General features: G+C 33.3%; 1 protein-coding gene across 1 annotated transcript; it reads right to left on the minus strand.

Moving 5' to 3' along the window:
• Positions 1-5839: 5839 nt before the first annotated feature.
• Positions 5840-9414, minus strand: LOC133858723 (loganic acid O-methyltransferase-like). Its single transcript, XM_062294192.1, has 3 exons — positions 9050-9414; positions 7919-8572; positions 5840-6507 (listed from the first exon to the last, which is right to left on the minus strand). Exons 1-3 carry the CDS (start codon positions 9236-9238, stop codon positions 6190-6192), a joined length of 1161 nt encoding a protein of 386 aa, XP_062150176.1. The 5' UTR covers positions 9239-9414; the 3' UTR covers positions 5840-6189.
• Between the last annotated feature and the right edge of the window lie 5818 nt (positions 9415-15232).

The following is a 15232-nucleotide window of genomic DNA, read 5'->3' on the forward strand; positions in this document are numbered from 1 at the left end:
GGAAAAGTCGTGTCTTAGTGCTATCTATGTAGATTTCTCCAAGTATCTTTCTCCGGAAGAGCCCCGCGTGACATATCGCAAAGAAAACTTGAGGACGAATTTTTTTCAAGTGGGGGTGTCTGATGTAGGACGTAATTTACTAATATTTTCGGTGAAAACAAAAATATAAAAAATGTTAAAAATAATACTGAAGTAGAACTGTTTGATTAGAAGTTTACCTGTTCGCAGACAATGGAAATACAAAAGGAAAGACTTGATTGTCAAGTCATGATTTTATTTTATTTTATTTCCTTATTTAGAATTATGATTTTATTTCTTTTACTTACTAGGACTAGATTTGCATTACTTATTTCTTTCCTTACTAGGATTGGATTTATTATTGTTATTAGGAATAAGTTTACTTTTATTTATTTTGTAATATTTTCCTTTTTAGAAATAGGTTTACGATTACTATTAGGATTATGATTACTTTCTCTACAAGTATTTCTCTTCTATAAATAGGATTCCTTGCTATGTAAAACTCATTCAATAGAATTGTTATAAAATCATAGAATTCTCTCTCAACTACTTTGCGGAGTTTTATCTTTCTTTTAACTTGCGGGTTTATTTTATCTTTTTGGGGTAGAAGACGCTTCTCAATGCAGAATCAAAAACAGTTTCTTTGATTAGTTACCTTAGTCTTCCACTACGTCAACCTAGCAACTACAAATCAGTTGCCAACAAAACACAACCAAACGGAACAAAAACTCTTGAGAAACAAAACATACAAAAACCATAACTGGTAAACCACCAGCATTTCTACAGCTACAACCCAACTAGCAACAACCAACCTAGTCCCTTACTTTATACTTCCCTTATACTTTTTTCTTAAATTTGTTCTTCCATCAACATTCCATTTGTTTTAATCATATATGACCTCTAATCGAATAGCCCAATTTTGAGAATTATGTCTATTGACCCAATCAACCAACCCGAAACCCTAAAACCTCTTCAAGAGTAAATTGCTACGAATTAGCATCAATAGGAAAGAAATATACCCTAAAAACTAAACATATGGGAGATTTAGTACCTTTATTTCGGTTTTCCAGTGGTGGGATTTCAATCGAAGTGCTCGGGCTTGGTCGACGGAGAACTTCACACTCACACTCGGGATTTGTCGCCGGTGGGCTACTGGAAGACGAGGTCGCACTGGGTGGAGTGCCGAACTGCTGCGTTGGTTCAGTGGATGGAATTGTCAGGTTGTATGGAGCTCCGGGCGTGTGACCAGCGACAGAGTCGAGTTGTGAAGAATGAAAATAATAATAATAATAATAATAATAAAAGGGAATCAAGTTTTAACTCAAATAAGCGGGTGGGAGTTTCAACATTAGGAAGTAGGGTATTTTTAGACTTTTTGGCTAAAAGAGTCACGTGCATGGCATGTGACTTGGTTTCCATCCACTTAGACGGCACAAAGTGACAGATGGGGCTAAAAACCAAGCAATTGGTAGTTCGAGGGGCCGGACTGCAAGCACTGGTAGTTCGGAGAGCCATCTAGAGAACGGGTGGTAGTTTGTGGGGTTTTTTTGTATTTAACCCAAAAATAAATAAATAAATTAAAGTTTGGTTTGTGTGGTGAATGGGTAGTAAGGTGTATACTCTCAGGAAGATGAAAAGATTTAAAGAAAGAAAGAAAAAACGAAAAAAACGAAAAAAAAAAAAAAAAAAAAAAGCCAAGAAAAAAAAAAAAATCAAAAAGAGGCTAAGTTGCCCATATTTGACCCTTTGTTGGCCCAATGATTTTTGGCCTTTGGGGTATTGTTTAAAATTTCAGACTCATAGTTGGCCTCAATTCAGCCCTTTATAGGCTCTCATTTTGGCCATTTGTTGGCCTAATTTCTTTGGCCTTTGCAGTATTGTTTAAGCCTAGACCCATTTAAGGCCGATAGTTGGTCTCATTTCAACTCTTTGTTGGCTATCATTTTGGCCAATAGTCGGCCCTTTTTTTTTTTTTTTTTGCCTATTGTTATTAAAGGCCAATCTTTGATCACTGTCGCCAACCGCGTCCAGTCACCGCCCGCCATCAACTCCAGCAAGTTTTCGGTCTTTGCCGCCACTTGACATTGACATTTCAAAAAAAAAGGAAAAAAAAAAAAAATCAAACTCAAGGTTTCAGAATCTCACACCTCGAGTTTGACGGTGGATGTTAGAATATATTAGAAGATTTGATTTTAGAGTTTATTGTAATTGATAGTAATCTCCTATAATCAGATTTAATGGTAATTAAATCTGATTGATTTTATTGTAATCAGATTTTATGGCAATCAATTAATGCTATTACCATATTTATCTACATCAACTCTCCTATAAATATGAGTTTTATGTACTGTAAAAATATTAAAGAATAAATGCAAAATGTAGCATTTTGAGCTTTATATTGTGGACATAGGTCATTGACCGAACTACATAAAATCCTTGTGTTTATTTTATTTTATTCCACTATTCTTTTATATTTTCATTTGATTATCTTTTCTTTCACGTAAGCCATAGACCGAACCACATAAAATTCTTGCGTTTATTTTCTTTATTCTGCTTTTATATTTTATTTCTATTTCATTATAATTTTCTTTCATATGAAGGTAATTAATCTTCTAACACAAAGTGGAATTTGTTTTATAATGTGGGAATAAAGGCAAACATAGGAGAGAATGAAAGGGGATGCATGAGCTACAAATGGTGGGGTGACGTGGTCAAAACATTGGCCAAGCATATTCGACCACCAAAACATTGGTGAAAACGTTCATCTAAATTTATTTAATTATGATTCATCGAAAGGTAATTAGTTTCTATCCTTATATCCAAGGTATCATATGTTTAGCATTTTAAGAGTACTTTTCTTATTTTTTGAGAAAACGCCTTAGACCTTAAGGACAATGTCCTTTTTAAGGGAGGAAGAATGATAGAGTTCCACGTAGACTGCAAGTCCAAAGGAAGTTTCCAACATGCAGTAGAAGTCCAAGACCCAAGACCAAGTGAAAATCAAGTGTAGTTGAAGTTCTAGCGAAGTGGACGTCTTATTTATCTCAATAGTTATCTTCTTTAGACTTTAGCTTATTTGTAGTAGTTTAAGGATGTGTTTGAAATTGTAATTCCGTAGATAAAAAGTGTAATTTTAAATTAAATCGTAGAAAATGAACTGTTTGAGAATTGCATTTTTAAAAAATTGTAATTTGAAAACTCAAAAAACTGCTTTTTTAAATCGCAGGCAATGTGGTGCTTTTTTGAAAACGCATAATTTTAAAGGCTAACCTGCGATGTTAAAGGTCAAACTGTATTTTTAAAAATTACTTTTTTAAATCACACGTTTTAAAATTTTAATTTTTAAATCACAAACCCAAACGGACCCTAAGTCTAGTTGTAGTATTTTTTGCTTTATACGATACTTTCATAATCTAAGTTTAGTAGTGTTTTCTGTAGGTATTATGTTAGCAATTTCTTAAGAATTATTAAGCAAAAGCTTGCTTGTGGTTTGTCTCCGGCACTAATTGAATTAACTTGTGGTATATCTTACCCAGAAGGAGGTATTACGGTCTCTCCTATCCTAAATGAGTTAATATTATCAATATTAATAAATTTATGTTATTAGTTGAGGATTCCATCGGTAGGGCATGATTTGGGCCACCTCCTCGACCTTTATTTCTGTAGAGATATAGCAATGGTTCCAGTCTAATAGGTGGTTAGAGGCTCTTTTGGAACAACTTTACGGACACACATAGCCTTCCTGGTAGGAAAGAGCCTTTTGGCAAAGAGAGGGGCTTAAGGCGGGCGGTTGGTCTGGGCTTGGGCCCAAAGGCCCACCTCCTCTCATTCACAATTTGAAAGAGAGAAAACTAGTTGTGCTCAAAGAAATAAAATCTGGAAACGAGAGACACTTACAAATTGTAAGGTGTTTATATAATTAACAAACAAAATATGTTGTCCAAAGCAAGGTAGAGTCCTCAGCAATGTGCATAGGAAGACATAAACTATTGGAGAAAAAAAAAACGTGGCCGTTTATTATACGATTCTACATGTCCGACCTAAGGTTGTCAGAATCAACAGGAATTGGGTGTGGAGCTATATGGTGGGCCTCCCAAGCTACCATGTTTTCCGCAAAATACTATTATAATCCTTTGATCTTCAAAATTTTACCCCCCAAAGTTTTTTATTTTATAGTTTTACTCCCCAAATTTTAAATTTTAAATTTTATAGTCCCCCAGAGTATTTGTGGAAGTATTATTTCATTATTTGATCTAACTAATGAAATAATGCTACCACAAAATAAAGTTAAAAAATTCTATCCAAAAGAAAATTTCAACTTGGACATAAATATATACAAAAAAGAACATAAAAAAATCACAAACTTCCTATCACAAGGGGGCCAACTCAGAGAATTGATTAGAAAGTTGTTATTTGTCAATTAAAAATGGATTGTGTAGCTTGTGTGAGTTGATAAAACCGACCCTTCGTCACTGCATTCTGATACAATTTGATATGATTTCGGAACATGACTTTGTTTGGAACCTAAATGTACTTCTAATGTAGAAGCAAAATAGGGCCAGTCCTCCTATTTCATGCAAATGAGCAAGCTAGGCAATGTGAAATTACCACTTTTTTCAAAAACTTAAGCTTATATAAGAATATGTGAATTTAATCATTTATGTTCTAATATTTATAATCTTAAGCTTATATAAAAAGAAGTAAATTTAATCATTTATATTCTAACAATCCCCTTTACGTGTGGGCTCAAATTCCATTTTAATAAGGGTGAGGCCAAGCCAAACACGTAGAATATTTAATTGAAATTTGGGTGAATATAATGATGAAATCAGGGTTCGAACTTATGACTTCTGCCTCTAATATCATGTTAAATCATCATTTATCCCAAGAACTTAAACTTTTGGAAAGAGATGAATTTAATCATTTATATTTTAACAGACAATAAACTCATAATGGCTTTTATTAAGCAATAACAGGTTTTTATAGGCAACCATTACAAACCATAAATATGACTCAACTACTAATATTCTAATCCAACCTTAACTTAATTAGGTTGCAAAGGTTTACAAGAATTAAAATACACCCTAGTTTACTTAAACCCATAATTGCCAAATGACTTTATTATTCCAACCCTACTCTTACTAACTCACTATCCAAGACAAGACTAATATATTGGGGCTAGGATTCGAGTGTTTCTTACCACCTTTGCACTTCATATTTTATCAATTGGAGTTTCTTCTAGTCGCCTCAAATCATGTAAACTTTGTGTCCCCTGTGTATGTATATATGATTGATTTACTTCTTTCCTCTTCTCTACTTTGTTTGATATCCAAAATATGTAAATATTGTATCAATCCTACACACTCACTGATATATATATATATATAATCTTCATTGCATGTGAATATATAGACAATTCATCTTTGTTGTCTAGTTCTTTGCCTTTTGTGATCTCCCCATGTTTTAATAGTTTTATATCTTGATCTTAAGTTTTTTTTAATCATCAAAGTATATGATTCTACAGTCGAAGCCCACAAAATAATTGGCTGAATAAACAATCTTATTTAATAAAAGTAGCAACACACCAAGTTCACACACCGGCCACCAACAGATGACAGAACTTACACACCCATGCAGGATAATATTAGTGTAATAGAAGCCCATTCGCAGTTTCAATATTGTGGGAATTTATCTTCAGCCAACCACTGACAAACTGCTTCAGAATGATATATAGTAATACCACTCTCAATGGAGTATATATATATATACATATATCCATTCCTGATATTAAACTAATAAATGAAATAAAGTTTTACCTTGCAACAAACATTGTAAACACCCTTTCTAACTGAAGAAAAATCTATAAGAGTTAACCAAAACGATTTGCCACTCCAAAAACCTAATATCCCAATCCCACGTTCACTAAGATGCATGTGCTACTGGAATTGCAAGATCGAGTTTTATTCAATCCAGTGTAAGATACACTCGCTCTTATTTTTTGACAAGGAAAACGAAAAACTAAACAAATCCTAATTGGAAAAGGAAAAACCCAATCCTTATTACTTATAGAAACGAAAACTAAAAATAAAAAATAAAACTCATGCATAAATAAATTAAACCAAGACTAATAATGTCGGTCCTGCATCACCAATTAATTATTAGAATAATCGATCATTTTGGCTTGCATTTCAAAATGACAGACAGTACCAATGTAATTTTGTTCTCATCCACGATGTCATTTCCCAAAAGCTTAGAATAGCGATCAAAGACCTCATCCACGATGTCATTTCCAACATGCTTTTCAATTACTCCTCCGATTGCGGCTCTGAGGGTCAAAGCAAGCGATCGGAGGCTTATTGGGATATCTAGCTCTTGGATGCTCTCGATGCTAAAATGCTTATTTCTTTCTAAGATTGCCATTGACTCCTTAAGAGATGGGAAATAAAGGGGCACATTAATAGAGTCCAGTTTTTCTTCGCTAACCAATCCCTGCAATCAGAATATATATATACCCCCATTAATTAAGCTCTCATGGAAACACCATCTATATATAAATTAAGGGAAAAGTACACATAACCCCCTCAAACTACCACTCAATTGTCAATGTACCCCCAAAACTACCAATTGTGTCAATGTCCCCCCTTAAACTACCAAAAAATGTCAATGTTCCCCCTAAAAACAACAAAAAGACAAAAATGACCTTAATTTTTTTTTAATAAGACAAAAATGTCCTCATAAATTCAAAAAATTAAAACTACAACTAAAAAATTAAAAAATTAAAAATTAAAAACTAAAAATTAAAATTAAAAAAAAAAACAACGAAAAAGGAACAATTTTTTTTTTTTTAAAAAAGCAAACAAAAAAATAACTGAAATTTATTTTAAAAAAAATAAAAAATAAAACAAATGAAAAAAAGAAAAAGAAAAACCAATTTTTATTAAATTAAAAAACGAAAAAGAACAATTTTTTTTTAAAAGAAAAAAACGAAAAACAAAAATAACAGAAATTTATTTATTTTTGTAAAAAATAAAACAAATTAAAAAAAAAAACCAGTTTTTATTAAAATAAAAAAACGAAAAAGAACAATTTTTTTTTTAAAAAAAAAAACGAAAAAAAAACTGAAAATTATTATTTTTTTAAAATAAAAAATAAAAAACAGTTTTAAATTTTTTATTATTTTTTGGAAGAATTTTTTGTTATTTTATATTTTTTTAGTTTTATTTTATTTTAATAATTTTATAAAGGATATTTTTGTCATTAGGGGGACATTGACATTTTTTGATAGTTTAGGGGGGGGACATTGACACAATTGGTAGTTTGGGGGGTACATTGACAATGAGGTGGTAGTTTGAGGGGATTATGTGTACTTTTCCCATAAATTAACCAAAATCTTTGCTTTCGGTGTTTGACATTTTGGAAAGACATGGCCTGATGCAGGATGAAAAATAAATAATCTGGTCTTTTAGTTTGAGTAATGGTATTTATAGTGCGTTTGATATTGCAATTTTGTAAATAAAAAATACAATTTTAAACCAAATCACAGAAAATGAATCGTTTGAGAATTACATTTTTAAAAAATTACGATTTGAAAACGTATAAAACATTTTTTTCAAATCGCACTCAATGGGATGCTTTTTTGAAAGTACATAATTTTAAAGGCTAATTTGCCATATTATTAAGGCTAAACTGCGATTTTGCCCAACACTTAATTAATTGCGTTTCTAAAAATTATTTTTTCAAATTGTACATATAAAATTATAATTTTAAAATCGAACTTTTTAAAATTACAAACACAAACGGACCTTACTAAACTCTCGTACAACTAGAATGGTATGACAGTACTGAAAATCAACTATTTTTTTTTTTTTTTTTAAAGTTAGTGTAATGTTATTTTTCTTACCATGTTTTGCATGTCCATCAGGCAAGATCCCAGAAGGTCTATCTGTGAACAAATGGTGGTGTCAGAAGAGTGAATGACGTCTGGGACAGCAGCTATGAGAAGCACCATCAACCCTCCAACTTCAAGCTCTTCTGCTCTTGCACACAGGAAGGACTCCATGTCCATGGCATGTTGAGTTGCATAGGCCTCCGCAACTTCCTTTCCAGAATTTGTGTAAGATATCCTTCCTTTATTCCATGCAGGAGAAGTTTTGTCCGTTATCTCTTTGGGCACCTCGGAGAGCCAGTTTACGGAACTAGAGGAGTGAAAAATGTGAATACTGGCTTTGGGAAACAGGCGGCCATAGAAAGAGCCGGGCACCCCAGCCGCTAGATACTTTCTCTTTGCTGGGAAAGCCTTGAAAAGAGTGTTGAAGTCATTGGAGACATGGTCGTTAAAAAAAACTTGGAATTCTGGGATCTCATTTTCTGACTGCTGGTATTTGAGTTCTATGGCGTCTACAATGTTTTGCACTGCAAGAAAGGTGTTGGGTCCTGTTGAACAGCCCAAGTCTGCAACAGAAATTGAGTTTAAAGGTGCAGAAAGGGTCTTGATGTCAAATTTCTTGACAATTGCCTCCTTGATCATTTCTTTGGATGCTTCAACAGATCCTCTCTACAAACCAGCTAACTCGATCATTATTTTCAAACTTACAGTTTAGAGAGATACGTACGGTGAGTTAAGGAAAAATAGAGAAAGAAAAATGATATCTTTCTTAACTCTCTCTAAACACTTTTATCTAATTTTAAAATTCGAGTGATCTCTTTCTTGCCAGAATAAAAAATATTAGGGTGTTCGGTTTCATACAAGCAAAACGCAACTTAACAACCGTAAGTTTTTTTCGGCTTCACTGTATCTTGGAGCAGAAATATTTATTGTAGTTCTTTGCATACCAGTTCATTAGAATCTGCAATAACACATGGCATTTCGTTTCAAAAAATGCTACACTTTTTAAATTTTTTCTTCAAAATTTGGTCACAATTAATCCCACGTGATTAATAATTTCAAAAACATGTGTCACCATCTCGTAAGCATTTCTCTTTTGTGTTTTTCAGTATCACTATCTTATTTTTCCTAACAGAAAAATGGTACCTGATATTTGGAATTTTGAGCATAGCTGTAAGCTCCATCTCCGCCATGCATTGGAAATGATTCATCATTACTCCTTCGACCCTCCAAAGCTGCACGTGCGCCAAAGCGGCATGTATGGAGCACGGGCGTCGGTAGAATCTGGCGGAGGGTGAAAGGAGAACCGAAGAGAGTGCTGGCGGAGAGATGCATGATTGGAGAAGGATGTGGGAGTCCAGGAGAACTTCCATGACTCTATCCCTATCAAATAAATCGTGAAAAGAGAGAAACACATAAATGATAAATGTAGTCTTTGAGCCTAGATGCTAGGTACGTACAGATTTATAGGCACAATCTGTAAGTGCATTTACATTTACCTCTTCAAAAATTCTTTTTTTTTTTTTTTTTTTTTTTTTTTTTTTTTAACATGCCGCGTGTGCTACATTAAAAGCTAAACAAAGCCATCAAGCATTACAGAGATAGACTAGAGGTACAAAGAAACCTCTACATCTTAAGTCAGAACCAGGTCTGACTTAAAATTAATTAAGCAGCTGCCTAAACTAATACACAAAAATTACAAGGACACTCCTTAAAGCCTCTCCTTACACAAAGCAGTTTGTCTATGTAATGCACAAATTACATAGTTTGTCTATGTAATGCCACTCCTTAAAAGCAGTTTGTCTATGTAATGCACAAATTACTAGTAAAATTTGTGCATTACATAGACAAACTGTGAAAACAAAGCAACAAGAGAATATACAACACCAAAAAACCAACATAGCAAGCGTTAAAGAAGAGGACCACTGCCTAAACAGAGATGGCGCGTGCGAAACACGCGCCGTCCCCCGATGCACCCCACACAGCAAACAACCACCGCCAACGACCAACCACCATCAGCTAGGGCCTGAAATAAATGGCGTGACCCACACGCGCCTAACCAAAGAAAGAAGTCATTCTCAACGTGCAGACCACGCGCCGGGAAGAACGAGCGGCAAGACCACCAGCTTGAGTCGGCCGAACCAGATGGCGACAGTGAATGCAGATGGGAAGCTCGTGTCATAAGGAACCCAGTAGAAAATAACAGATCTAGCACAGAAAGCAAACCGTGAGCACGGCAAGAGATCCACCGGAGACACGAAGAAGAAGCGGCCGATCCTCCAAACCAACACTGCATGTAGGCTTTTCGGCCAGAAAAAAGAAAACAAGAACATAAACTCCTCAACCCAAAAGGGTTAGGAGGACAAAACCTCCACCGGAACAAGTCCGGGAGGAAACAAAGCTCCCGGCCCTAACGGCAGGGAGAAAAACTACCCTCCAATGGAACGAGCCATGGAGGAACAAAATCCTCCTAGAGGCCAGGAGGGCCAAAGACCGGGAGTAGGAAGGCAGCAAAAATTCTTTAAATTTTAACTTTAATAATTTTTTAGTTAAATTAATTGGCCACTTTTCAAAATTATTAAACATGTAACTATTTCTATACTTTAACTAAAATTGAAAGAAAAAAAATTATTTTATTAGAGAGAAAATAAACAGAAGTATGAAAGAAAATAAAAACATTAAAACAATAAACTACATTTACTTTTGAACTTTTTGTATTTGAAGAACATGAAATCGTAATCAACCCAATCCCAATCCCAATCGGCAAAGCAAGCTAACATCATTTCATTACAACTTCTTTTACCATTTTCGTTCTTACTTTCTCTTGATGCACAGTCTCGAACAATCATTTTCATTCAATACCATCAAATATATATAATAGGAAAATGTTATACTCACACTTCAAATCCTTACAACCTGATGTGGAAGGCCACGTCAGGTCGTAGGAATTTGGACGTGAAGAGTTGGGTGTAAATATAACGACCTTCTATATAATATAAAGAATTAGAAAAACCCATTAGCTGCCCATCCAATATTTAAATTTAATAGCCCATATAAAACTTTCTATAATTAAACACTCAAGTCCCTGTCCTTCAGTCTTTTCTCAACAACTTTCTCGCGTCATGGTTTTGGCAAGCATTGGAAGTGCTCCGTACCTTCGTTTTCGCTTACTTCACCAGCATGACTTGGCGGTGGATTCTATACTACGTGGGGCCAAAACTTGCTTAATGGAAATCAATAATATGATTCTACAAAGCCCAGCTACTCGTAATTAATGCTACGTATAATAACGCCAGAACACCTCCAGCATTTGTGTCTACTAAGCAACGGGGCAACAAAGCAAAGAAAACGTGAAAAGATAATTTTGGCCACCTTATCTGTCAAGCTGCATGCATGCATGGGACCAAGTACCAACAAGAGGACAAGAATTTTGGCTCTTTAGCCAAATTTGGCCAGTTTAATAACCTCTCTCCCCTCTTCTTATTTTTCACATTTCTAAAAAAAAAAAAAAAAAAAAATCAATTTCAAAGTATTCATAACATTTTTTATTTTTTATATCACATCAATAATTTTTTATTAATATTTAAATAAAAAAATTTACTTTTTCATATAAATTATTTTTACTTTATATCACATCAATTACTTTTTACTTTTACTTAACAAAAAAATTCTCCTCATAAGGGAGGGGAGGGAGGTTATTAAACGGGTATCTTCTTTATATTATTACATTTTATGTTTAGCACTTTGATAATGAGGGACTAATCTTTTTAGTTAGGGTTATGAGTAAAATTTAGTGTTTTTATTATGTGTTATTGACACTATGTTTGGTGTTCTTCATAGATTAATTGTAACGACCCACTCCAACCGGGGCCGGCTCTACCTAAGAAAAAATTAGGCGATCGCCTAAGTTTCCTAATTAATGAATCTTAATAAGGATTTTTTTTATACATATATAAAGATATTTAAAGGCTTAATTATAGTCAATATTCTTTAAGTAAGGCCACTAAATCTACTTTAATTGATTGAGTAATGGGTCAAACACGTAGAAGTTAAGTGATGTACTGATATAGTGATGGCGGGGTGGCACAATTAATGTATCTTCATTATATAATATAAATTATGCAATAATTATATGATTCGTATCATGATATCAACATCATTTATTTTGTATGACTATTGACTAAGTATGATATAATCATGTAAATCATATAATATGATTTAACAATTCATATGTGATATGGTTAAGTATAAATAATTCATATATATATATATATATATATATATAATCATTATTAAGCAAGTAAAATATCATATGTCTTATGCTAAAAAAATAGATCAATGAATAACAATATTTATTCATAACAAACTTATGTGTCAACAGTATATTAAAATTTTGAATATAAACCTCAACATCTCAGTCACTAGGATAGGGATGACACCTTCTAGCCAAGGTGCTAACGCCACCTTCTTTCCATTGATGCTCAAGGTATAAGTATTTCACCGTCCATCATGGACAACGCTCCAATCATACTGCCAAGGCCTACTTAATAATGACATGCATCTATAGACACTAGATCGCACAATACATTATTGAAATATTTTATATCAATTGAAAAAGAAACCAAATACCTTTTTATCTACTTTTACCTTACTTCAATTTTTCATCAAGGACAATTTGTATGGTTTTGGATGGCGATCAATCTTCAGCTGAACCTTCTTAATTGCATCATCTGACACCACATTCTCACAACTGCCATTGTTAACAATAAGGGAAAACTATATATATAAAGAAAAGAAAAGACCCCCAAACTACAAGCCCCGTTTTTAAAGTAGTTCCTTGAACTACTAAATATACTAATATAACCCCCCAACTACCAAAGAGTGCCAAAAAGGCCCATTTTATCGAAATATTCTTATAATACTAATACGCGTTAAATGTTGCACATTCAAGCCCCTTAATTTGCATATGCTAATTCCTTAACATTGTTATTTGTTTGATTTTGTGTTGTTTTATTATTTTCAGGTTTTAAATAAATATACAAATAATTCTATTGATTTTGAGCTTAAAACACACTTTGAGAAGACCTAGAAAATATAGGTAAGCTTAACCAATCATAATAGAAGACTTATATGATGTGGTTAAGTTTAATCAAATCAAGAAAAAATTAAATCGGAATTTTTCCAATAAGAGTCAAAATCGGATTGGATCCAAATTTGAATTTTGCACACATTTCAATGTTTTGATCATAACTTTCTGTTCAAGTTTCGGATTGAAATAAAATTGGTAACGTTGGAAAGCTAATAAAAAATGACATGAATATATCAGAAATAGCTTTTTTCCTAATTCGGACATTTACCATACCAAAATTGTTCCGTAATAAAAGACCGCAAATTTGGACAAATTTTGAATCATTTTCCTACTTGGATTAAATTTTCAATTTCTTACTTGAACTAAGAGACTAAGTTCCAATTTTTCTAGGATTTCTAGGGCTTCTAGGCCTCTCTTACTCTCTATAAATAGACTGTTAAGTTTCAAGAGAATGTGTCCTTAGCTTTAGACAGAAAATTCTTCTTGGAGACTTGACAAGTTGAAGAGGAAAAGAACATGGCAGGAAGCCATCCCAACACCACGATGAGCGGCTAAATTCGTAATAGGTGTTGATGTAGCCATTTTCAAGTAACAATGTTTTAATTATATTTTAGTTTGAGATTTTCTATATGCATGATGATTTTATAACTGTGAGAATTGATCTTAATGTTTATATTCAATCATTATGAATTTCTTATTTTGTCTTAGAAAGTATTTTATATTGGTTAAACTCAATCCTTCATATTTTCTATGATTATGTAAATGATTGTTAAACAACGGTTTTAATTGATATATGATCAAGAGGGTTAGATAGGCTATGCCTAGGGAAGACGGATTATACTACACCCTAGTTTAGTGTAATTTAGGTAGACAGTTCGTACCAACTGAAGATGAGCTATATTTTTCCATTGATTGTATGTATCCTATTAAAGACGTAGCTGATCTATACCTAGGGAAGACGGGTCGTTCCGCATCTTAGTGTTTAGGTAGATGGTCCGTGCCAACCGAAGATGGATTATACTTATTCTTTAAAGGTAATTTCTTGACTACTCGAGTGAGACGAGCCCTATGCATAGTATGAATTTCCCTTGTTTATTTATGATTGACCATTGTTATGCAGTAAGTGGTGAAATCAACCCCATATTCTTTCTCTCATCACTACTCACTTTACATTTCTGTCTTTATTTTTAGAAAACAAAAATCAAACATTTTTTAAATTAAGTTATAATCTCGAAAAGCTTGATAACAACATTTAAGCAGTCCTTGAGGTTTGACACCCTCAATATAGTCCTATCCTACAATGATTCGTACTATTGCGAGTGATAATTTTATTATTGATATATTTTTGTATATAAAAGACTACATCAAATACCCTTGCCACGTGTCATATATTCAATTGAAAAAAAAAATTAATAAAAAAAATAAAAGCTTTAAAAAGATACCATGGAGCAACCCCTCCTTTTTTTTTTTTTTTTTTTTTTTTTTTTTTTAAGCTTTTATTTATTATTTTTTTTAAAAAAATTTTAATCGAATATATGACACTTGACAAGGGTATTATAGGAATATTTCAACAAAATGTGCCTTTTTAGCACTCTTCGGTAGTTTGTGGGGCTTTTTATAATTATCCCTAATAATAACCTTGAAAACCTGCACCGCAATCGTGTAGATGGTATAAAAAATATTGTTTCTCAACCAATATTCTCTGGAGTAATCTTTTGAAGTGAGTAAGCTTTTTCGGACAACAAGAGTCTTATTCCCATCTCAGTGCATAATTTCCTTGTCATCGCCTTCATAAAAAACAGGATCTATCATGTCAACTTGGTCTTCTACTGTCTCATCTTCAAACAAGAGATACTTGCTTGTTATGCTAGCTTTGATTAGTTCAGAGTGACGGTCTCAAAAGTGTTAAGAGTTTACAATTGCTATTCATCTTTAGAAAATCTTATTTAACAACTAACTCATAGTAAATGCTCTCTCTCTCCAAACCCCCCCACCTCCTGCCTTCTCAGTTCTCAGTCAAGGAGGAGGCCCCACCACAACACTCATGTTTTCCTCTTTACCATCTCCTCTTTGTTACTTCTCTCTTTTTTTCTTTTTTCATTTCATTTTTCTAGTCTTTTGTTTGGATTATTATAATTTAGATCTATAGAAAACTCCCAACCTCCACTACCCACCTCCTCCCTCGCCGGTAGTCGTTCAACCATCCATTGGCCCCTCCCTCGCCTGTGTAGCTAGCCTAT

This window comes from Alnus glutinosa, chromosome 1 (assembly GCF_958979055.1).
Source record: "Alnus glutinosa chromosome 1, dhAlnGlut1.1, whole genome shotgun sequence".
NCBI classification, from domain to species: Eukaryota; Viridiplantae; Streptophyta; class Magnoliopsida; order Fagales; family Betulaceae; genus Alnus; species Alnus glutinosa.